The sequence below is a fragment of the Misgurnus anguillicaudatus genome, chromosome 14 (genome assembly GCF_027580225.2).
Source record: "Misgurnus anguillicaudatus chromosome 14, ASM2758022v2, whole genome shotgun sequence".
Lineage (NCBI taxonomy): Eukaryota > Metazoa > Chordata > Actinopteri > Cypriniformes > Cobitidae > Misgurnus > Misgurnus anguillicaudatus.
The window spans coordinates 25241755-25267068 of NC_073350.2; the positions used below are offsets into that span (position 1 = coordinate 25241755).

A 25314-nucleotide genomic window follows, 5' to 3' on the forward strand; every position below is an offset into this window, starting at 1 on the left:
TCCTCTCTTTTTAACAGACATGGTTTGAACTGGGATGTGAACGATGCCAAACTAGCTTTTTGCAGTATAAAAGGAGGAGCTTTGAGATAAAGAGTATTAGATGAGGCCATTAGTGCTCTGTGGATTACAGTAATCCAGCCCCTTTAATATCGGTGCGGTCCACCACTCGAAAAATAAATCATCATGGAGTTCAGACTGCAGCACATGTTACTGTTGGCCATCCTGCTGGTGACTAAAGGTATGTGCTATTGAGTTACGTTATTTTCAGCAACTCAACATTGTTGCATATAAAGAGTGTGTCAAATGAGTGATGAGCAGTGCATTAAAATGATAAAATATGAAAAGTAAATGTATATGTTTTGGTATACACTGTAAAAAAAATCTGTAGAAATTACAATGTTATTGCAGCTGAGTTGCCAGTAATTTACTGTAGATTTAAATTTATGTTATTTACTGGCAAGAGTCTGTTCAAAGTTAAATAAATTTTAAACATTAACAAGTTTTTATCTTTAAAGAATAAAACTATACAATAACATCGTCATGCAAAGCATTCTGGGAACCAGAAATCATCATCAACCTTTTTCTGTTTTTTTGCTTCAGATTTTGTTTCCCAGAATGTTTTGCTTGATGCTGTTTTTTTAGTTTTACTCTGTAAAGACAAAGACTTCAATGTTTAATGTTCATTTAACCTTGAACAAAATGTTGCCAGTAAAAAAACATAAATTTAAATCTACGGTAAGTTACCGGCAACCCAGCTGCAATTTCTACGGATATTTTTACAGTGTAAGCTTTGGAAATGATACTTCAGTTGTATTAATATTTTGTGTATGGTAAAAAATTTGCTGTAGTTATGCAGCTGGTTGCCAGTAACTTACTGTAGAAGATAAAGACTGAAAATGTTTCATGTTCATTTAACTTTGAACAAACTGTTGCCAGTAAATAACATAAATGTAAAATCTACAGTAAGTTACTGGCAGCTAGCTGCCAGTAATACTGTAATTTCTACAGATTTTTTTTACAGTGTACTTTAAAACATTACAGTGTTTCACCATATGTACATTTTCTGCATCTTGTCCAGGTTTTGTTGGGCTTCAGGCTCAAGAGGTAAATGTAAATATTTGATATTGCTACTATTGGTGACAAATAAAAAGGACAATTTTACCATAATTTACTCTTGTTTACTCTGCGTTCAGGATGGCAATGAGACATGGGCTGAAAAAACTTGCAAATGTGATTGTGATGAAGATTCCAAGCTGCTTTCTAAAGGTTTTAGATCCACCTGGGCACAGGGTATGGTCTGCATGCCAGGTGAGAAAGAATACTGTATATAGATTTTTCTAAATCAGACTTAGAAGCACATCACCAATTTCGTGTGAATAATGAGAGTAATTATGTAAATGAGATCCTGGTTTGTTTTGCACTCCATAGTATAAAACACAAACATCAGTTACACAACATCAGAATGAGACTTTGCTCCTCTTTTTGAAAAGAGATGGATTAGTTAGCACTAGCTGGTGCCCTTTGGAAACAAGATGGCAGGGCATGTGCGAATGAGCTGGCACCCGGACAAGCCCGTGCCTGCACCTGAGCACAAAGTCATTAATCATTTGGTTGCAGTTTCACCTGGGCCATGTGTGCCATCGCTGCGTCCCAATGGCTCACCACCACAGGGCAGACACGCTCCATTAACACAAAAACCGCTTGTGCTGAGAGTCCTCTGAGACAAATGTGGTACAATCAAATGAAACTGGAAAAAAGAGAGAGAGGGGAGAGCAAGAATGACAGAGCTGAACAGAGCGTGGGTTCATAATCCCATTAGTTCCAGTAGAAGGGGACTGTGATGTTAAGATTAGAAAGACAAGAATAGGTTCAAACTGTTATGAAATGTTAATGATAATTTATTACAATTAAAGGTTTTTTGTTATTTTAAAGGAACGGGGTATATAAACATAAGGGTCATACAGAAATGGTGGAATTCTGGTGATGGAAATCAGCTTATATTAAATTCTTTCAAAACACCAAAAACTTCTATAATAGAATGAATTAAGTTCTCAAATCTATGAATACTCAAAACGGGGGATCTTAATCTATGTTTATTTTTTATTAAATTTTAATAAAGAATCCATGATGTTGTATCTTCGATACCTGACAAAAAGAGAATATAATAATAATTAATAATAATGAATATGATAAAACTTATAAACTTAAACATTTTTCCATCTTGTTTTGTTTGTATGCTTTTATGTTGGTCAGTTAAAGGAATAGTGCTTAGGAAGTACTCATTAGAGAAGACACCAATGACGGTAACACCAATGACGGTAACACCAATGACAATTTACAGAAAAAAACAAACATTTTTAAAAAATGGCTGCAATTAGCCATGTGCTATTTCATCAGAGATGTAACAATCACATACTTATTCAGTATAATGTATTTATATTTACTCCAGCTATAAAAAAAGAGTAACACTAATGACATCCAAAAAATCTTATCTCAAAATTCTTAGATATATCATATTTTAGACAAATAAGGTAAGACATCTCACAAACCTTTTGCCTTCCTCCACTGCACTTCGTCCACTGACCTCTTGCCCCAAGAAAAACTTCAAGAGCTGATGCATTGTTTCAAAATAAAAGTGCTTTGGGTAGGGTAACACCAATGACATAAATTTGGGGACAAATATTTATTTGATATTATTCATATTAATAGTGTATTTTTTACCATTTCAGTGTTGTAGTAAATTCATACAGGGTTAAAGGTAAATGTAAATTAGATTTGTTTTATTAAAAACATGGTTTTAAATAATAAGTACACAGTTCAACTTCCATGTATGATCAAAGGGACAGGGCAATTTTCAGGACCGGACATTTAAAAAAAGTTTAAAAAAAGGAAAAAAAGAAAATTACATAAATAAACTCTCTCATCATGTTAAGGACAGTCTATATTTATTAAATATATATTATTATGGGATTATTGGGTCAAATTAAATGATTAGGGGGTCTGCAAAAGCAAGGGACAAGCATTTCCACCTTTTTTTGTAGAATGACCCATATATTAAAATGGTTAGAGATGGACTGTTATGTAAAATAAATGATAGGACTAGAGCTTAGGATGGAACGTAACCATCTGTCAACCTAAAGTCTTAACGGATGTTGTTCTTTCACTGTGTAAATTAAAGCTTGGCTTTTGGGATTGTAAGATAGATTTATTAAAGTCACAAACAGAACAGTTCTGGATTTAAAAAGCTCCTGGCTTAATGCTTTGTCCATTTCACCTTAACACAGCATGGTAGATAAATCTCTCTGATCCTGTGATTACTGTTTCATTAAGATGACTTTTGTTAAATACTTCTGTCCATAGAGTTTTGTAATTCAGAGCTGGCTTTATAGTGACAATGAAAACCTAGCTGATTTACATGACGCTGATTGATGTGATTTTCAGAGTGTCCTTACCATAAGCCCCTTGGGTTTGAGGAAGGGTCTGTGACATCAGATCAAATCAGCTCCTCCAATCAAGAGCAGTATACGGGCTGGTTCTCCTCCTGGACTGCAAACAAAGCGAGACTCAACAGTCAGGGATTTGGGTGAGTTGTTTTCATTTCTCTGTAAAGGGTTGCCTTTTTGTAAATGATGGATTTTTATAGTCTCTCTGTCACTCTTGTCCTTAATCTCTTAGGTGTGCCTGGCTGTCTAAATTTCAGGATACCAACCAGTGGCTGCAGATTGACCTGAAGGAAATCAAAGTGGTTTCTGGTATCCTGACCCAGGGGCGCTGTGACTCGGAGGAGTGGATGACTAAATATAGCGTGCAGTACCGCACCAATGAGAAACTCAACTGGATCTACTACAAGGACCAGACTGGAAACAACAGAGTATGAAAATAACCCTCCCCCATATATATATTTATACAGTGAGGAAAAAAAGTATATTTCTCCCATTTAGAAATCATGAAGGGGTCTGTGGTTGTCATCTTAGGTACATGTCCACTGTGAGAGACAATCTAAAAAAATTTTATCCAGAGGTCACAATGTATGATTTTTCAACCATTTATTTGTATGATACAGCTGCAAATAAGTATTTGAACACCTGAGAAAGTCAATGTTAATATTTGGTACATAGCCTTTGTTTGCAATTACAGAGGTCAAACATTTCCTGTAGTTTTTCAACAGGTTTGCACACACTGCACGAGGGATTTTGGCCCACTTCTCCACACAGATCTTCTCTAGATCAGTCAGGTTTTGGCCTGTCGCTGAGAAACACGGAATTTAAGCTCCCTCCAAGGATTCTCTATTGAGTTTAGGTCTGGAAACTGGCTAGGCCAAAAAAGTTCTATTTTGGTCTCATCTGACCATATGACTTTCTCCCATGACTCCTCTGGATCATTCAAATGGTCATTGGCAAAATTAAGACGGGCCTGGACATGTGCTGGTTTAAGCAGGGGAACCTTCCGTGCCATGCATGATTTCAAACCATGACATCTTAGTGTATTACCAACAGTAACCTTGGAAACGGTGGTCCCAGCTCTTTTCAGGTCATTGACCAGCTACTCCCGTGTAGTTCTGGGCTGATTTCTCACCTTTCCTATGATCATTGAGACCCCACGAGGTGAGATCTTGCATGGAGCCCCAGTCCAAGGGAGATTGACAGACATGTTTAGCTTCTTCCATTTTCTAATGATTGCTCCATCAGTGGACCTTTTCTCACCAAGCTGCTTGGCAATTTCCCCCTAGCCCTTTCCAGCCTTGTGGAGTTGTACAATTTTGTCTCTAGTGTCTTTGGACAGCTCTTTGGTCTTGGCTAGTAGTTGGATTCTTACTGATTGTATGGGGTGGACAGGTGTCTTTATGCAGCTAACGACCTCAAACAGGTGCATCTAATTTAGGATAATAAATGGAGTGGAGGTGGACGTTTTAAATGCAGACTAACAGGTATTTGAGTGTCAGAATTCTAGCTGATAGACAGGTGTTCAAATACTTATTTGCAGCTGTATCATGCAGATGGATGGTTGAAAAATCATACATTGTGATTTCTGGATTTTTTTTTTAATAGATTATATGTCTCTCGCAGTGGACATGTGCCTACGATGGCAATTTCATCCCCTCCATGATTTCTAGGTGGGAGAACTTGCAAAATGGAAGGGTGTTCAAATACTTATTTTCCTCAGTGTGTGTGTGGCAAATGGCAAGACCATCTATTGCAGCCTTACACTTTTTTGTCTTTGTATTTTAGTCCTTAAAATAAGAAAATGCTTGCTAAGTCATCCAGTTGCTTATAGTTTTTGGATTTTAGTTGATTGTCTCTTCTTTTCAGTTGTTCTATGGGAACTCTGACAGTTCATCAACAGTCCAGAACCTGCTGCGTCCACCTATCGTAGCGCGTTACATCCGTATCATACCACTGGGTTGGCACACCCGCATCGCTATCCGCCTGGAATTACTACTTTGCATGAATAAATGCACCTGATCCAGTGGATGCCAACAATGCAATACCCAACTATTCCCTGCACTGCCCCTTTTCTTATACTCCAACATGCCAAAGTGAAAACTACTGCCCTGTGTTCATTTTTTTATGAACAAACAATGTGTTACTTTATATGGAAGAAATAAGATGAATTAGAATATGTTAGACTTTCACTTTGTGATAATGATCTGTTTCATATATTCTACAACAAAAAATATTTCTTGCTATTCAGTTGCTATTTGGCAAATAGAAAGGGTACCCATTGTTAATAAAAAAACATATGCTGGGTTGTTTCAACTCATGGTTGGGTTAATAACAACCTAGGCTAGCATTGGTTTATTTATAACCCAACATGTGTGTTCTGTCCAATATATACCCAGCATTGGGTTAAAAATAACACATTGGGTGTGATATTTTTGTGTGGTTTGTAAAGGTAATGTAGAGTAGTTTATCCTCACTGTCACCAATTACCTGTTGCATTTATAAGCCTACTTTGTTTACCTGTGTTCATGGCTTACCTGAAAAGTTATGTCCTTGAATAAAGAAAGTCTTTGTCATATAAACACATATCTAAAGCGACATACATTCAATTTATGTTTCCCAAGTTTATGTTCCCAATAGTATATTTATTTAAACACAGAACACACCACTGCCTAGCCTATATCTTATGTTTTCTAGTAATAAATTCAACTGTAAGTATCTGATGTGAATGACTGGTTCACAAGGCTAACAAGAGTTATGATGTTTATTGAACAAACTGGATTAAAATGCTAAATAAATAATGCAAACAAAAAATGCTGATTTATTAACATGATAACTGGATTCTAGTATATAAAACATCATGTCTAATATGTATTACTCATTTCAACTGACTGCCAAAAGCATACATAAAATTTTAAAATAATAATTATTATTTGTTCATTGTTCATAATAATAATAGTTTAATTTATTAATTATTTAAAACTGGCATCTCCGTGGACAGGATGTGACGTCACAACATGAGCATACGCCAGCTTGTTAGTCATTAAAGAATTGATTACACATACTTTAAAATGCGAGGTTTTTATAGCATTATTTGTAGACTACTCCGACCATCATGAAAGCTCCTGGACTTACAACCAAACGGTGCACGGCATCAAGAAGCACGATTTCAAAACCCAGAGGCCATGCCACGTTCATGTACGCGATCCGACAACAGGTGTGTTTTAAGAACGTTCATGCTAGAGAAAATCCTTTCAACTTGAATACAAAGATTTATGTACAGTTTCTGTCATACACAGACTGACTCGACGGAAATGAGACGTGTAAATGACGGTGTAAGCAGATATTTTCTCCAGAGAGTGGGGTCGGAAGCGTCGCGCCTCTCTTGCTTTGGCCGCCACCGGACCGTCACGCGCCGGGAAGTTCAGCAGGCCTGGAATCAACTGAGACGCCGGAGAACTCCAGCCGCATTGGCTGGTGCTTGAACTTTTGTTTTAATTGATGATTTTACTGTTTTAACGTTTAAATATTTAACTATTAAAATAAACATTGTTTATAATCTGTGTTTTAAATTTTTTTAAGCTTGCCGCGTGCGTTACTCACGTGTTCATTTCAAATAGAAATAAGCATCCATGTGTCCTTTTTGATGGGAAAACTCATTCATCAAGTGTTTCCTTGACAACAGCGCGCATGCGCACGAATCCAGCACTACATTAGTTGTTAATCCAGCAGTGTATCAAATGTTAGTATTTTACGGCAGTTGTCTTAAAGTAAAATAGAAGCCGAAATACTTGCTTTCTTTTTTAAAATGCATTGCGAGAACTTTCCTTAAAGTGACAGCGCAGGAATCCAAGAGACATTTAACAAAAGCAAGTCATACGCAGTTCTTTATTTATTTTTTGGACCATAGTGTTGGAAGCTGAAAGAGTGAAATATCTGAGATAAACGAATGGCTATTTTTAACAATAAGCACCGCAAACAAATTCAGTGTTTTGTTTTGGGAAGACCCTAAGCCTTTTTTCTGTTAGTATAGGCTGGGCGTGACGATGCCTGGTGCCCACAGCTGATTCGCAAGCGTCAGTGAACGCGCAGGGTGCGCGTTTCAGTCACGAGCTCCATGACACCTGTGGTGCTTCATCGCATCCGTTCACGTGTATAAAAAAGACTGATTATTTGTTTTTATCTTCAGCATCTCATTCCATTACGTCGTTATTTCCTTACCTGTTTGCACGCGCCATCGATATTTATTGATGAATCACGGAAAGGTAACTTTTTTTGTTTAACTATGTATTCGTAGTTGTTGTATGTGGTTCATGATATTTAAGTTCCTGTTGAGGGGAATAAATGACGTTTTAGGTTTCTGTGTTTGTTAAAAAAACAAAGATATAACCGTGTTATTTGTAGTAAAACCATATATAGAAATCACTAGAAACCATATAACCACGTATGTGTCGTACCGATAATACTAATGTTAATCGATCCACAAAAACCCTGGTTACTATAATTTACTATAATGAAGCAATTGATAATTTTCATAAGGATATATATAGATGTAAACGATACATTTGGAGTTTGACACGCCTTAAAATTAAGCATCACAGCGGAGACAAGAGTTCAGTTAAGCTGATTTTAAAATACACAATGTACTATTTGCAAAGTAAATTTACTTAACGTTGTGAAGATGATATGCAACAATCTGTCTCCTAGAGAGATTGATCAGTGTTAAAAGGGTCTTTTGAATAGCTCTTAAGGAGGCAGATTAAAGTCCAGGATGATCTGCAGTATCTTCTGTTGCTTTATTCTAGAACAGACAGAATGTGACTGCTTTAATTCCCAAACAATGTGCCTTTTTTCTCCTGCCATTTCACTTCATTATGAATCTAGTATTAAAACTGGACTAATGGCACTTTTTAATTGGAATAAAATGTAAGGTTTATTTCATTCATATTAGCTAAGCTAATACAGTTTTGGAAACAACCATTTAGTGTTTTTGCACAGGTTTTTCTGGATGCTAAATGAAGAGGAAAACCAAAATAATTTGTCAGATTCAAGAAGTGGCATCATGGGATGTGGCACATCCATTGCTGTTGAGAGCCAAACACGACCCTCTGAGACGGGTAAATACAGATTTTTTTATGTTTCAAAGCTTTTATAGGCTTTCAAGTCCTTTGCACATAAAAACAAAGTTCACAAAAAAATAAAATAAAAATGGACACACTGTTGTGTTGTTCCAAACCTGTATGATTATCTTTTATGGAACACAGAGATATTTACAGAGGTTGTTTTTTAAGTCACCATGAAACGGAAGTAGCAATTGTATTTCAACATACAAGTTAAAGGCGGGGTGCACGATCTCTGAAAGCCAATCTCTGAAATCACCTAAACAAACATGCCCCTACCCCAAAAGAATCTGGACCTTCTTTTGATAGACCCGCCCGATACGCGACCCAGGCAACGATGTCGGTTAGTAGGCATACCCCTTACTTCTGATTGGCTACAAGTGTGTTTTGGTACCAAGCCCGACTCCCTTTTCCATAAAGTTTTTTTTTTTAATCGTGCACCCCTCCTTTAAAAGGTCTTCTGAAATTAGAAAAAATGTAGGTGGGAGTTAAATCTTGGTTTCGCCCATTGATAACTGATTGGATCGTTGGAAGTTGGGCCATGTTGCTAATTTGTAATCACCACAATTTTTCCCAGGCAGAAACAAGGCTGCGTTCCATTCCAAATTGTTATGCCTTTCACTCACAATCTTCTTGTTGACTCGTCCCTCGTTAAACTTTCCTCGTCCACTTCTTCACAAAGTGGAACACACTTTTACATGGTGGCGAGGGTTCCCTGAGGGAAAGTGCTTAGGGACGTTTGCAAAAGCCTGTCGAAAATTGAAGTGGACCGCACCCTGTGCTGTGTCCAAATACTCACACTTGTGATCTTTGCACTTGACTACTTGCTGTGCATGTTTCCTTCATTTGGCCCAAGTGTTCTAGTGGGTGTGAAGATCTCAAGCATGCATGTAAAATTATTCACCAAATGGTGCACACTTAGCCAGCGTAAAAATGTCAAACCAGGTAGCAGCAATTCAGCAATTTGCACTAAACATATTCATTTTTTATTTACTTTTAATTTATTTTTAACATTAAGTGTTTCTCTTGATGGGATGATGGGATACATTTTCCTTGAATACCCCTCTGAAGCGGTATTCAAGATAGTGTGGGTTTAGTGTGCGTTAAGGGCACTGCACTTTGCCAGTTTTAAGACATGGGACAGCCTTGCTCACTTACTTCCTGTCGCATCCACGCACTCTCAAGTTGCCAAGAACGCAAGTGTGGGTATTTGGACACAGCTCAAGTCTCTGATAGCCCTGTCCTTATGACAGGAAGGTAAAAGAGGGTGTTTCGAGGAGGGGAGGAGGTTAATGTTTTTGATGATAAATTAAGAGGCCACATGAATAAAAAAAAAAAAATGAAGCGCACAGAAAAGTCATTTATAAACAAGTACAATATTCCATAAAAACTTTTAAAGGGATAGTTCACCCAAAAATGAAAATAATGTCATTAATGACTCACCCCCATGTCGTTCCAAACTCAGAAGACCTCTGTTCATCTTCGGAACACAGTTTAAGATGTTTTATATTTAGTCCAAGAGCTTGTTGACCCTTCATTGAAAATCTACATACTGTATACTGTCCATGTCCAGAAAGGTAATAAAAACATCATCAAAGTAGTCCATAATGCATCACTGGGTCAATTAGAATCGGTTGAAGCATCGAAAATACATTTTGGTCAAAAAATACCAAAAATTACGACTTTATTCAGCATTGTCTTCTCTTCCTCAGTGTTATCCTCAGACATGTTTGCAAATGTTTTCTTTTCAAACTTACAGCGTGCGTCTCTCTCAGACTGTAAAAGAAGCTTGGGCGAACACAAACAAACAGCTGGGGCACACCAGTTAACACGTCAGCCACGTCGTACGTCAGCTACATCACTGCAGTCACGTGACTTCAGTCTCGTGCACGCGGTTCACAACAGAACTGAAAGAGAAGACAATGCTGAATAAAGTCGTAATTTTTGGTATTTTTGGACCAAAATGTACAGTTGAAAGAAAAAGTATGTGAACCCTTTGGGCTTACTTGGATTTCTTCATAAATTGGTCATAAAATGTGTTCTGATCTTCATCTAAGTCACAACAATAGAGAAAAACAATCTGCTTAAACTAATACCGCACAAACATTATATGTTTTTATTGAACACAACATGTAAACATTCATAGTGCAGGGTGGAAAAAGTATGTGAACCTTTGGGTTTAATAACTTGTTGACCCTCCTTTGGCAGCAATAACCTCAACCAAACGTTTCCTATAGTTGCAGATCAGACCTGCACAACAGTCAGGAGAAATTTTGGACCATTCCTCTTTACAAAAGTGTTTCATTTCAGCAATATTCTTGGGATGTCTGGTGTGAATCACTCTCTTGAGGTCATGCCACAGCATCTCAATCGGGTTGAGGTCAGGACTCTGACTGGGCCACTCCAGAAGGCGTATTTTCTTCTGTTGAAGCCATTCTGTTGTTGATTTACTTCTATGCTTTGGGTCGTTGTCCTGTTGCATTGTCCATCCTCTGTTAACTCTTTCCCCGCCATTGACAAGATATCTCGTCAATCAAGAGAAAACGCTTCCCCGCCAATGACGGAGGCCCTTCCGCAACTTTTTAAAACCGGAAGTATTGACCTATGGCAAGCTGCTGCATGTCCGTGTCTGTTTTAATGATCGCTCTGAATGGGATCTCTATGAAAAGTCCGTCACAAAAATGGAATTATATCTGCTTTTTGCTCAAAATGTGGTGTTTTTGCAGAAACCTACCCATATTCAAAAGCTGATTACAAAAGAACTACTGAAGGTAGGATGAAACGTTTTTTTTTGTTTGAAAGCAGAGGGTCTGTTCTTTCATTTGGTATATTGTATGTTTATATATTTGAAGAAGAACATTTTATGGAAGGCATTAAACTTTTGTGAAAATCATGAAAAACGCTGGCGCTGACTGGCAACTTTTATAAACTTTGGAATTCATTTTTCCATCGTAGACAATAATCCGTCCAGGGCCTGAGGCAGCAAAGCAGCCCCAAACCAGGATGCCCCCTCCACCATATTTCACAGTTGGGATGAGGTTTTGATGTTGGTGTGCTGTGCCTTTTGTTCTCCACACATAGCGTTGTGTGTTCTTTCCAAACAACTCAATTTTGGTTTCATCTGTCCACAGAATGTTTTGCCAGTAGTGCTGTGGAACATCCAGGTGCTCTTTTGCAAACTTCAAACGTGCTGCAATGTTTTTTTTTTGACAGCAGTGGCTTCCTCCGTGGTGTCCTCCCATGAAGTCCATTCTTGTTTAATGTTTAACTTATTGTAGATTTGTCAACAAAAATGTTAGCATGTGCCAGAGATTTCTGTAAGTCTTTAGCTGACACTCTAGGATTGTTCTTCACCTCATTGAGCATTCTGCGCTGTGCTCTTGCAGTCATCTTTACAGGACGACCACAGCTAGGGAGTGTAGCAACAGTGCTGAACTTACTCCATTTGTAGACAATCTGTCTTACCGTGGACACATGGACATCAAGGCTTTTAGAGATACTTTTGTAGCCCTTTCCAGCTTTATGTAAGTCAACAATTCTTGATCGTAGGTCTTCTGAGAGCTCTTTTGTGCGAGGCATGGTTCACATTAGACAATACTTCTTCAGAGCAGCAAACTCAAAACTGGTGTGTGTTTTTTATTGGACAGGGCAGCTTTAATCAACACATCCAATCTCATCAGATTGATTGGACCCCAGGTTGGAGAAGTCATTAGCCTAGGGTTTCACATACTTTTTCCACCCTGCACTATGAATGTTTACATGTTGTGTTCAATAAAAACATGGAAACGTATTATGTTTGTGCGGTATTAGTTTAAGCAGACTGTGTTTCTCTATTGTTGTGACTTAGATGAAGATCAGAACACATTTTATGACCAATTTATGAAGAAATCCAAGTAAGCCCAAAGGGTTCACATACTTTTTCTTTCAACTGTATTTTCGATGCTTCAACACATTGTAACTGATCCACTGATGCCACATGGACTACTTTGATGTTTTTAATACCTTTCTGGACATGGACAGTATACCGTACAAAGATTTTCAATGAAGGGTCAGCAAGCTCTCAAACTAAATATAAAATATCTTAAACTGTGTTCCGAAGATGAACAGAGGTCTAATGGTGCATTTACACCAACCGCGCTAGAGGCGTGAAGCGCGAGTGATTTCAATGTTAAGTCAATGTGGAGACGCGTTGACGCGCGTCAGGAGGTCCCGCGGCGCGGAATAGGCGTTCGGCGCGGAGCGGAAGACGCGTTTCCGCCTCATTCGCGCGTGAAGCTCGCGCGAAAGGCGCGAATTGAGCGTTGTGCGCGGTACGCGCGAATGGTGCTTTTGTGCATTTTGCGGTTCACGCGAATTTGCGGCTGACGCCCGAGTTGAAAAATTTGAACTTTGGCGGAATTTCGCGCCGCGTTAACCAATCAGGAGCCTGCCTGCTGCTGTGGTGGCAGCCCCGCCCAGAGTCACTCATTCAAGCAGTCACTCGGAGCTATATGACACAAGTTCTTATTTCTATAGGATACAGGAATAAAAAGGACCTCGCTTTGAAGAGTGTCAGTAAGGACTTTGGGCAACCTGGTAAGTTGTAATACACACTTTACTTTTGAGTTAGGTTACGTTTATCGACCCGCGCCGTTTTTTTCCCCCCTATAGTAAGGTTACCCAATACAAACTGGTAACTCAACATCATGCACAATCAACATCAGTCATCTTGCAAACAGACACTCGCACAGCAGTTGCCCCTCCCACAAGAAGAGGAGTTTGCCTCGGACGCGCGTCAAATGCTTGCTTTTTCCGCGCGTCTTCTCCGCTCTACACGCGCGAATGCATTCAAAGTGTTCAAGCTGCAAACTAGGCGCGGTAGACGCGATTTTGACGCCCAAAACGCGTTTGGTGTAAACCCTGCATTAGAGTTTGGAACGACATGAGGGTGAGTCGTTAATGACATTATTTTCATTTTTGGGTGAACTATCCCCTTAACTTACACTGCTTTCTGCAACTTTGCTCTCTTTATTTATGTTTTCCTATATTCTCCAATAACATTAGCCTGAGTTGATTCCTGCTCTCTTTATTTATGTTTTCCTATATTCTCCCATAACATTAGCCTGATTTGATTCCTGATTTTCGTCTTTATAACTTTCTGTACTTTTTAAGGCTTTACTCAAATTATTTAATTGAATTACCTCTTACACAGATCGCTCCATCAAGCAGTCCAGCCCAGCTCTGAGTAAGGCATTTCTTCAGCATCTGTCATCAATGTCTGTGACCCATTTGTGTTCATAGTCAAGTACTAGTTGACATGCACCATTTAACTATTCAAAACAACATTTTGTCACAGAAAGGAGTGGACATAGTGTAATTTGGGGGTGCAATTGTGTTGATGGTGGAATACAGAACTTAAAGGTGCTATAAGAAAAATTAAAACATTTGGACTAGAAAAACAAAATATTAACTGACAGATTTCACTGATTTAATTCAACTGATAAAATCTCACACCTGCTTCAAAGTGTACAAAAATGGACCAAATTTATATTCTGTGATTAGTTTAGATTTGCCAGAAATGTTGTATTTCACTACATATTTAAGTTCAGGTGCACAAATGTTCAGGTGTCCATTTGTTTAGATAAATGAATGAGCAAATCTCTTGATGTTCTCAAACCCAGCTCACAATTGCTCCATATGTTTGTATTTGTAAGTAAAGCATTGTCTTTGACGTCTATGCTCCGTTCATTCTCCTCATTTGCTCTTTGTACTTCTTTAATTAGCACCTGTGATATTGACCCCCTGAGATGAGGATTATTTTTAGCAGTGTCTTTGCACACAAGTGTTCTGGAAGGTGTAATTGTCCCTGTGCCAAGAGTCACTTAAGCATGATGTGCATTAAAGCATGATGTTAACATGGCAACTTGAATCTAATATGACAAACAAGAACAAGCATCAGTACGTTTTTGAGTTGATGCTTTGCTATTGTATTTTATTTTTTTAGATAATATACGCTCAAGACATTTCTGAATCCCTCTGGAACTAATGAGCAATTGCATACATAAAGTTAGATGATATAAATAGATATAAACTATTTGTAGTCTTATGCTGCTCAAACTGCTGTTTTGGTGAATCCACACCCCCATTGCATCATAAACATTCCAGTTATTCTTTAACAACTGTGGTTACACAGCTTATAGACATGTGTTCACACTAGCCACTTTTTTTGTATTGTATGATCTTTAGCTATAAAAGCTGCCAATTTGATCCAGCGTTGGTACAGACGGTATGTTGCTCGTCTGGAGATGAGAAGACGCTACACGTGGAACATCTTTCAGTCCATTGAGTATGCAGGTGAACAGGACCAGCTACAGGTATTGACATATGTGGACTGCCCACAAAAATATGAATTTTTGGAAAAATGCGTAGTCTTTGAAAAATGTTTGAAAATCAGTTTATCTGATTAAAACCTATTTTTAATATTTATAGCTGTCCAGTTTCTTCACTTTCATGTTGGACAACTTCACGCAGGTGAATGAAAATGGACCAGGTAACAAAATTGGAGTGTTCAAAATGTATCTTTTTTACAGGGAAATTTAAACCTATGGTTTATTTAACCCTCAAACAGTCCTTGGGTTCTAAATGACCCCAAACGACATTTCATTAGTTAAAAAGGTTCCCTTCATCTCAGAGATATACAAATTTTGTGACTTTTCCTAAATTATCTATATTTATTGGTACATACACAAAAACTGGGCTTGATTTGGTTGTTCTAAATGTGAAAATTTATTTTATAAATCTGTCCCTTGGGGTCAATATGACCCCAATTGAAAATGAATGGGAAATGCAAATAGACACAAACACTTACACTCAAATTTCTGTGGCATTTTGTAAAAACGGACATTTCAAAATGCATCAAAAACTACAAAAAAAATTACTATTTGAAATATTTATTTTTAATGTCCTTTCTAATATTTATATAAACATAAATTCACAAAATGTATCACTAAAGTAGTGATGTAAGCAGTTCCCCATATCCAGTCAAATGAATGGGTCTCTATGGGCATTTGCTTGTCGAAATGATTTAATTCCTAAACTGTAACTCTTTTATGTTTTTTTTTCTAAAAACCGGTGGCTGAATTCATCATCTAACACCTATATCAATAAAAAACAATTTAAATCAAATTTAGATCAAGTTTATGTGAATTTTCATAAAAATGTGAAATTTTTCAGGCAAGCAAATGGTGTAGTTGAGGAATTTAGGTACAAAAGTACTTCAAATCTCTCAAATCACAGCTTTATCATATAGATGAGAAGTAAACAAAAAAAGGATATATTATTTGTATTGTTGACAATGTATATTATTCTTAAAAATTATGCTTTCAATTTTGGGGTCATATAGACCTCAAGGGCCAGTAGTGTAAACAGAAAACGAAAAGCGTTTGAGGGTTAAAGTAGTGATGTAAGCAGTTCCCCATATCCAGTAAAATGAATGGGTCTCTATGGGCATCTGCTGGTCGAAATGATTTAATTCCTAAACTGTAATTCTTTTGTTTGTTTTTTCTAAAAACCGATAGCTGAATTCAACACCTAACACCTATATCAATATCTAAAAACTATTTAAATCAAATCCTGATCAAAATTCATGTGAATTTTCATAAAAAGTTGACATTTTTCAGGCAAGCAAATTGTATAGTTGGGGAATTTAGGTACACAAGGACTTTAAATCTCTCAAAACACAGCTTTATTGTATAGATGAGAAGTAAACAAAAAAAGGATATATTTGTATTATTGACAATGTAGATTTTTCTTAAAAATTATGCTTTCAATTTTGGGGTCATATAGACCCCAAGGGCCAGTAGTGTGAACAGAAAACAAGGAGCGTTTGAGGGTAAAAGTAGTGTCTGCATAATATAAAATAAAAAGATGGTTTATATATAATTTCATTGTTTTATTATCATTTCAATTTGGTTGTCCCTTATCACACTTTTAGAATGTCCACAGAGCATTTGATTTTGATCCAAACAGTCTCTCTCTCTGGACTGTTGTACACCCATCCTTTCAGTGATTCCAAAAACCTATGGATGCAGTTGCTTAGCAACCTTGGGAGATCCCCTTTTGAGTGCTGATAATGCAGAGAGAGAGAGAGAAAACGATGCAGCATCCAGCCTCCGCAGGCAGCTGCTAAAACTACAGAATTACAGAACACAATTAGTGCCAGCTTTAGTCAAGCAGAGAAACAAAACCCAAATGAGATCCGAGGGAAGCAGTAGACATCTCTCACGAGACAACACTCTCATATTGCAGAATGCATAGAATGTCAAGACAGTGGTTTTGAAGAGCACCCCTAGCACTGAAAACAACACTGCTGCAAATATTAAATTGTTTTACTCGACTGTGGCTTCTGTAAAGCTCCTCGCTTAATTGTGTGATAATGCTATGTTAACTGAAGCTACAGCAGGTTTAGTCATACTGATTGGACCTTAGGTGCCAGTTATTCATGTTGTTGGATATTTTTCACGTTCAAGCCACTGGTTCTTTTGCGTTTTCTTTAGTAAGAGTCTCAGTGAGGTTTATGAAGGTCTCAATGAATTATGGAGTGCTCCTGTAGTTTTATTAGTAGTGCATTGAGATGGCAGTGCAAAGGTCATGGATTTGATCCCACACTGTCAGCAAAAAGATACAAAAGCTGTCACTGCAATGGTACTCTTTAAAAAGATTCACTACGTATGTACAGCAATGTATCTTTGTATCTCTGATGTATTACTTTGCACCCTTTAGGTACAAATGTGTACTTTTTGAAAGGGAACCAACATCCCAGTGACAGCTTTTGGACATTTTGTCGAGAGTGCAGCGAATGAAGATACTGATTTAATGCATATATGGGTGATTCTCACGAAAACTTGGTTTTAAAAATGTCAAGCATGAAAATGTAAAAATTGCTTAAATTTACTTTTTTTCCCACCAGACATTGAAAAACAAAGTCTGGAGTAAATGGGAACATTAATTTAAAAACTTTTACTTATCATTTAACACTTTAACATAATTTAAAAAATTTGTATTAAAAATTTCATTACCGCAACAGTCAGAAAACATCAACACTGACTTATTTTCAAAATGACATGACAAACCTGAAAGAACATAATTTGGAGATTCTGCACATGCATTTAAAATCAAAGTATTATGCTTCTATTAATTAAATTAACATTTAATAAGCATCTGTTGCGGTAATGATAATCAAAATGTCGTGTAAGCATTCTGACAAGACAATATTTCAAGTTAACTGTAAAAAAATGATCTTACCTGGTAGCCATCTTGAAGTAACTGGTCCATGTGCTTGGTCACTCAAAATCAAACTTTATTAAAATTCTGTATGTGTGCTTAAACTGTTCTCAAAAAGTGTTGCGGAGGATGAGAACATCAGGTATGGACACATCATTTTCCTAATTTTTCTTCATTATTATTATACATGAATATTTAGTAAATATTTTTTCTGTCATCTAAAGTAGTCTAGCAAAACATCCATTTACTTTTTTTCTTAATATTTTTGTGTTAATTTGATTAAATTACAACATAACGCATGTTCAAACACAGCCGGACACATTGCGGTAATGAGAATTTCAGCAGAAAATGAGATAAAATTTACAATTATAAATTCTTATGTTGAAATCACAAATTGTGCAAGGTAGAACACAGTATTGTGTTAATTCTGATGCTTTTTAATGTTACTATATTACACATTTTAAAGCTAAAATCATTAGTGCCGTGGTGTTTCAATGGTTTCGTGAGAATCACCCATATAGATTTAATGCACTATAAGGCGCTTTGGATAAAAGCGTCTGCCAAATGCATAAATGTAAATGACGTATAGTGTAGAAGGGTACTTCTTTATTTTTGATATTCAAAATCTAAGTGGAGCAATCGTTGTATGTTGTGTGTACCGCATACGGCAATCAAGGCTTTGTATTAATATATTGTCTTGGTAGTATTTTGAGGGATGAAAGTATTTTGATACAGCCACAGACAAAATAAACAAAGTGCATACATTTTTTACATACTAGTAAAATGAATATTTAAGATATGTCCAGATTTGTGCGCTGTTTATGTGAGCCCAAATGGAGATCAGTACAGCTTGTTTATTTGTAACAGAGAATGATATCGGTCCAGGACGAGATGATGTTACATTTATTCTCTTTCAATACAAACATCTGTTTCTGAATTCAAGTCTGTCTGCATAAATTCACGGTCAACGCTGCAAATTTACATTTTCAATAATGACACAATAGGCAGGCAGTCCTCAAATCCCTGTGCAGGGCAAGACACTAGAACAATGTACCATTCCTAAATTTGCATTTTGTCCTGTGTGCTGGGTGTTTTGATGGGAAATGCTGATAAGCCTTTGATAATAGACTTTAGGTTGAGAATTAATCATTTATTTAATAACTATAAAATGGTTGATATTGGCTGTCCTCCTGTTTTCATGTTCTAGCCACATCCCCAGTACTGCCTAACAACACAAAACCTTTTGATGTTCTAATATGCGTTTTGTGATGCACATAATTTTTTTTATAAAGCTACTGTTTTTCTGTCTCATTTACTCTTACTGGTATAAGAGATTTAGTTGAAATAATTTAATGAAAACATTTTATTCAACAGGCTCCATTATGGGGATATTGGTATGGAAGATGCATTTAACCATTTATTCAATTATTTGAAGGCAACTATTTTTTCCCCCAGACTTAATCTCTCACCTTTTGGACTCTGTGGTCGACCCTTTAACTGAGGAGGTCAGACAGCTGAAGTACGAGCAGATTGTTGTGCCAGAGTCATACAGCGGTCCTCGTATCTCTTTCCCACTGAGTGTGACTGATACCAATGCCCTGCTTAGTGCCTTCAAAGAGGAGCAGGTACAACAGTATAAAACATTCACTAATATGAGCCAAAAGCTTAAATGATCTTTAAAATGCATTCTAAATTGTTCCATAATCTAAAACTTTCTCATTTTCAGACTCTTCATGGAAAATATGTGCTGCAGTTGCTATACGAAACAAAGAAGTTTTTAAAACAGATGCCGAATGTCATATACCTGTCGACGTCTTATGCAAAAGAGATTACTATCTGTGGTGAGATACTAGATGTTTTGTAAATTACTAGAATGGTTAACTAACCAAACTATACTTTAAAAAATGCTGGGTTATTTTCAACCTAGTTTGGGGTCAAAACGGGACAAACCCAGCCTTGTGGGGTGTAATTTAACCTTTGCCGAGTGGTTTAAAGGAAAACAATACCACTTTTCAATATTTTACTATGTTCTTACCCCAACTTAGACAAATTAATACATATCTGTTTTTTTCTTCAATGCATGCACTTAATCTTTGTACAGTGTGTTGTGAATGTGTTAGCATTTAGCTTAGCCCCATTCATTCCTTAGGATCCAAACAGGAATTAATTTATAAGCCACCATCTTAATCTTTACACGAGTAAGTATGGTGGCACAAAATAAGGTCAAAGTGCTGCAAAATAAGTGCTCTTCCACCATACAATATAGTTCTCATTTTTTATCCGCCACGTTTTGTTTTTGTGCCACCATACTTACTCGTGTAAAGCTTAAGTGGACGCATTGAATAAAGATGGGTATGTTTTAATTTGTCTAAGTTAGAGGTAAGAACATAGTAAAATATTGTTATTGTTTTCTTCCTTTAACTAATTGTATAGTATAATTTTTTTTTTGATTAATTTAACCCAACTGCTGGGTTGAAAATAACCTGTAAGTGTTTTTTTTTGTTTGTGTGTGTATATAAGGGAAAAGGGATAATCAGATTTCTTATGCAATATTGATTTAGGTTCAAATAAATGTATAATGTGATAAGAAAAAAATGAGAAAGGCTAAAATAGTGCACGAGTTTCAGATAAAATATACAGTTTATACAGTTTGACCCAGAGTTGGGTCAAAAAGGGAAGAGCCTAGCGGTTGGGTTAAATTATCCTGAAAATTGTATCCCAACATAGCTTAAATTGCAACCCATTGGGCTCGTTCCTTTTTGAGAGTACATTTATATTTTACATTTATGCTTTTGGCTGATGCTTTTATCCAAAGTGACATACAGTGCATTCAAGTTAGACATTATTATTACTATACATTTTATCAGTCTGTGTGTTCCTGGAATCAAACCCCAAACCTTTTGCGCTGCTAATGCAATGCTCTAACAATTAAGCTACAGAAACACTGTGTATATATCAAATATTTCAACAGAATGCTGTAATGAATCAAAATAAATATTTTATGATATTGCATATCAGTCAAAGCAATAAAGTTTAAAGAATCCCACCTAGGATGAATTGCAGCAGTTTGCGCTGTGTAATTAAGATTCTCAATATGTTTGAAATATTGCATGAGAAATAAAGATGGCAAAATGAATGTTCGAGTGCTTACTTATTTTGCACTTCATAAAGCTCTTCAGTTTACCTCAATGGGCTTTTTACAGACAACCTGCACCATTTCCGACTCAACAGCGCTCCAGATTCAATTAGTACAGAAAAACATGCATTAACAACTGAATGTTGGAAAACTCTGAAAGATCTGCACATCGTAACATTTTGAATGGTCTTATTTTGCTTTTTTAATCACTAATATCAACATCAGACTTCTCTTTTTTTCTCATTCAGGAGATCTTCATGGTAGACTGGATGACTTACTGCTTATATTTTACAAGGTAAATGCAGATTTATTCTACAACGGTAGAATATAATTTCTTTATATATCTTCAGGGGTAATTTACCTTTGAAATGCCAGGGGAATGAGTTCTTTAGTCGCCTATGACGTCCAAGGTTTTAATCACATTTAAGTTATATTGCCTTATTACCCAGAACGGTCTGCCCTCTGCTGAGAACCCCTACATATTCAATGGAGACTTTGTGGATCGAGGAAAGAAATCTATAGAGATTATCATCATACTATTTGCCTTCCTGCTGCTCTACCCAGATCACATGCATCTGAACCGAGGGAACCATGAGGACCATATCATGAACCTCAGGTAGCGTGCTAAATCTCCCGGTTAAACAGAAATACACTTCCTACATAAAGACATGGAGTACTGTGTAATGAGGCTTGTTTGTTGGGGTCTGTTCTGTACTGCATTAACACCAGAAATTGCATTATAAAATATATTTTCATGCAGATATGGATTCACAAGAGAAGTCATGCAGAAGTACAAGGTACCGTTTATCTGTGCAGTGCACATTAAACATTAAATCTCAAAATTAATGTGGAGTAATTTGTCAGTTGCTTGTAAATTGCACTTCTGGACGTATGACATCACTGCCCCCTTTTGGCCATTTATAGAAATGCATATTTTTTTGTTGTTTTGATAGAAACATGGCAGGGAAATCCTACAGCTTCTACAAGATGTATTCAGCTTACTTCCACTGGCAACTGTCATTGATAACAAAGTCCTTATAGTTCACGGTGGCATATCAGACACGACTGATCTGGACTTCCTGAGCACTGCAGAAAGACATAAAGTAAGGAATACTTCAAATTCTCATAATTTACTCACCCTCATGACATTCCAGATATGACTTTTTTTAGTTCAACACCGAGTACTAATACAATTTCTTCTTGAAGTCAGCAGTCCTGATAACATGTCTTAACTTTACAGGTAAAATCTGCTCTCAGGCTGCCCAAACGCAGCTTGGATCATCTGAACGTTCGGTCCTGCAGTCGCAGCAGCAGCAGACAGAGCGGCAGATCCAGGTTGGGCAGTCCCTGCTCCACAGGCCGAACCAGCCGCGCATCCCACAGGATGAAGAAGCGTTTCACCAAACAGGAGAGCTGTTCTTCATCATCTTCTTCTTCCTCCTCTTCTTCTTCTTCGTCATCTAGAAACACTCCTCGTCGTCTTCCTCCACCATCCCCCAGTCTTCCTTTGGAGGTGCTCCAGGTCCCTTTCCTGGACTCCTTTGTATCTTTAGAACCTCCTGAGCCACCCAGAGAGGAGCTGGAGTGGAAACAAGTAAGTTGAAACTGTTCCCAATATACCATTGTTTAAAAGTTTAGAAACATGTGACTGAAATTTTTCTCAAGATAAAAAAAATCAGATAATTTACTCACCCCCACGTCATCTAAGATTACCTTATACACTCACCTAAAGGATTATGAGGAACACCTGTTTAATTTCTTATTAATGCAATTATCTAATCAACCAATCACATAGCAGTTGCTTCAATGCATTTAGGGGTGTGGTCCTGGTTAAGACAATCTCCTGAACTCCAAACTGAATGTCAGAATAGGAAAGAAAGTGATTTAAGCAACTTTGAGCTTGGCATGGTTGTTGGTTCCAGATGGGCCGGGCTGAGTATTTCACAATCTGCTCAGTTACTGGGATTTTCACGCACTACCATTTCTAGGGTTTACAAAGAATGGTGTGAAAAGGGAAAAAAATCCAGTATGCAGCAGTCCTGTGGGTGAAAATGCCTTGTTGATGCTAGAGGTCAGAGGAGAATGGGCTGACTGATTCGAGCTGATAGAAGAGCAACTTTGACAGAAATAACCACTCGTTACAACCGAGGTATGCAGCAAAGCATTTGTGAAGCCACAACACGCACAACCTTGAGGCGGATGGGCTACAACAGCAGAAGACCCCACCGGGTACCACTACAATTTGCACGAGCTCACCAAAATTGGACAGATGAAGACTGGAAAAATGTTGCCTGGTCTGATGAGTCTCGATATCTGTTGAGACATTCAGATGGTAGAGTCAGAATTTGGCGTAAACAGAGTGAGAACATGGATCCATCCCTTGTTACTACTGTGTAGGCTGGTGGTGTAATGGTGTGGGGGATGTTTTCTTGGCACACTTTAGGCCCCTTAGTGCCAATTGGGCATGGTTTAATGCCACGGCCTATCTGAGCATTGTTTCTGACCATGTCCATCCCTTTATGACCACCGTGTTACCATCCTCTGATAATATCCTTCGGATAATGCACCATGTCACAAAGCTCGAATCATTTCAAATTGGTTTCTTGAACATGACAATGAGTTCACTGTACTAAAATGGCCCCCACAGTCACCTGATCTCAACCTAGTAGAGCATCTTTGGGATGTGGTGGAATGGTAGCTTCGTGTCCTGGATGTGCATCCCACAAATCTACATCAACTGCAAGATGCTATCCTATCAATATGGGCCAACATTTCTAAAGAATGCTTTCAGCACCTTGTTGAATCAATGCCATGTAGAATTAAAAGAGGGTCAAACACAGTATTAGTATGGTGTTCCTAATAATCCTTTAAATGAGTGTATGTAACATGTACTGTTTTTCTTTACAGATTGTGGATATCCTCTGGAGTGACCCTAAAAATCAAAATGGCTGCAGTCCAAACACCTTCCGTGGTGGGGGCTGTTACTTTGGGCCCGACGTGACGCAAGCACTTCTGCAAAAACACGGCCTCTGTCTGCTCATTAGATCACATGAGTGTAAACAAGAGGGCTATGAGCTCTGCCATAATGGACAGGTGAACACTAAAACCTTCTTGAAAACACATTTTGTGATCTCATTACACTGGACCACACGTCCTACGTATCTTTAGTTGTTATGATGCATGATATTTTTTTTTTTAAGGTTATCACTATTTTCTCTGCCTCTAACTACTATGAAGAGGGCAGCAACCGTGGAGCATACATCAAACTGGGGCCTGAAATCGTCCCTCGTTTCTTCCAATATCAAGTCAGTCGCTGCACCAGAAAACTGACTCTTCATCAGAGGTACTTCCACATCATTAGTCTGTCAAGTTTTTATGCAGAAGTATGCCATCTTGTGATAATGCCTGTATGTGTTTCAGAGTTCGTGCGGCGGAGGGATCTGCTCTTAGGGCTCTGAAAGAGAAGCTCTATGCTCACCGCTCTGAGCTGATAGCTGCCTTTCAACAGTATGACATAGACAACACAGGTAGGCTTTGTTTTCATTGCACCTGTGTGTCATTTGAGTGTTAAACTCGATTGTAATTTGTTTCTCTTTGTCTCCCGCAGGCCGTATCTCCATTAGCGAGTGGGCACAGGTGGTCGAGTCTATTTTGCGGTTGGATCTGCCATGGAGAACCCTGCGTCCTCGCCTGGCCCGTCTTGGGCCAGATGGTGACGTGGAGTATGAATCATGCTTTGAGGATATCAGCCCTGGAGAACCCATCCCTCCGGTTACTATCTTACTGTATTTTGGTCATATTTTCTACTGTTTAACTCTTTCCCCGCCATTGGCGAGAATCTCGGCAATTAAGAGAGAACATTTGCATTAAAAAAAATTCCTGATGAATTTTTATGTTAATCTGCAATACCGCGATTATCATAGATTTATGAAACTTACCCAATTTATGAAAAAACTGAAGCCAAAACGTTATTTACTCATTTTAAACTCTATCTATGTTTTGATAATGGTTCTGAATCTGATCTCTAACAAAATTTCTTCACAAAAATGCCATTATTTCTGCTTTTTGCTAAAAAAATATTTTTAAAGAAAAATACCCATAGTTTATAGGCAGAGAAAAAAAATGTGGATAGAATGAAATTTTTCTTTGTTCTTTCATTTGATATATTTGTATGTTTATATATTTTTAGGAGAAAATTTTCCTGGAAGGCATTTTGTGAAACTTTTGTGAAAAATCACAAAAAATGCTGGCGGGCCACTTTTCAAAAAATGGCTGGCGGGGAATGAGTTAAAAATACATGATGACCAAAATAGCAGATTTTTTAAAAACATTTTTAACATTATGAAGTATATTGTCA

General features: G+C 37.5%; 2 protein-coding genes and 1 long non-coding RNA gene across 8 annotated transcripts in view; 2 read left to right on the plus strand and 1 right to left on the minus strand.

Annotated features, from left to right (window-relative positions):
• On the plus strand, positions 1 to 6285 carry rs1a (retinoschisin 1a). The gene is made up of 6 exons (XM_055185141.2): positions 1 to 238; positions 1079 to 1104; positions 1194 to 1308; positions 3442 to 3583; positions 3676 to 3871; positions 5310 to 6285. The coding sequence occupies exons 1-6, from the start codon at positions 184 to 186 to the stop codon at positions 5460 to 5462; spliced, it is 687 nt and encodes a 228-aa protein (XP_055041116.2). The 5' UTR covers positions 1 to 183; the 3' UTR covers positions 5463 to 6285.
• Positions 1157 to 7119, minus strand: LOC129428201 (uncharacterized). The gene is made up of 3 exons (XR_012373236.1): positions 7044 to 7119; positions 3453 to 3546; positions 1157 to 1747 (listed from the first exon to the last, which is right to left on the minus strand). It is a non-coding gene; the product is annotated as an uncharacterized lncRNA (long non-coding RNA).
• ppef1 (protein phosphatase, EF-hand calcium binding domain 1) overlaps positions 6456 to 25314 on the plus strand; it is a 19672-nt gene continuing 813 nt past the window's right edge. The window contains exons 1-18 of one of the 6 annotated variants that reach the window (XM_073876140.1): positions 6456 to 6657; positions 6740 to 7705; positions 8148 to 8221; positions 8426 to 8557; positions 13752 to 13784; positions 14786 to 14913; positions 15029 to 15089; positions 19277 to 19446; positions 19548 to 19662; positions 21206 to 21252; positions 21407 to 21573; positions 21718 to 21754; positions 21911 to 22060; positions 22198 to 22551; positions 23865 to 24050; positions 24158 to 24300; positions 24378 to 24484; positions 24565 to 24728. In XM_073876140.1, coding sequence (XP_073732241.1) covers positions 8212 to 8221; positions 8426 to 8557; positions 13752 to 13784; positions 14786 to 14913; positions 15029 to 15089; positions 19277 to 19446; positions 19548 to 19662; positions 21206 to 21252; positions 21407 to 21573; positions 21718 to 21754; positions 21911 to 22060; positions 22198 to 22551; positions 23865 to 24050; positions 24158 to 24300; positions 24378 to 24484; positions 24565 to 24728 — 2004 coding nt within the window. In that variant the 5' untranslated portion in view covers positions 6456 to 6657; positions 6740 to 7705; positions 8148 to 8211. The remainder of the gene's footprint in view (positions 6658 to 6739; positions 7706 to 8147; positions 8222 to 8425; positions 8558 to 13751; positions 13785 to 14785; positions 14914 to 15028; positions 15090 to 19276; positions 19447 to 19547; positions 19663 to 21205; positions 21253 to 21406; positions 21574 to 21717; positions 21755 to 21910; positions 22061 to 22197; positions 22552 to 23864; positions 24051 to 24157; positions 24301 to 24377; positions 24485 to 24564; positions 24729 to 25314) is intronic. The other 5 variants (XM_055185127.2, XM_073876142.1, XM_073876141.1 and 2 more) reach the window with 5 other exon arrangements.

Excerpts from the sequence above, each read along its gene's own strand:
- rs1a (XM_055185141.2), top strand. The coding sequence starts at position 184 with ATGGAGTTCAGACTGCAGCACATGTTACTGTTGGCCATCCTGCTGGTG. Across the intron at positions 1,105-1,193 it reads TTGGGCTTCAGGCTCAAGAG|GATGGCAATGAGACATGGGC; the intron begins GTAAATGTAAAT and ends CTCTGCGTTCAG. Across the intron at positions 3,584-3,675 it reads CTCAACAGTCAGGGATTTGG|GTGTGCCTGGCTGTCTAAAT; the intron begins GTGAGTTGTTTT and ends TTAATCTCTTAG.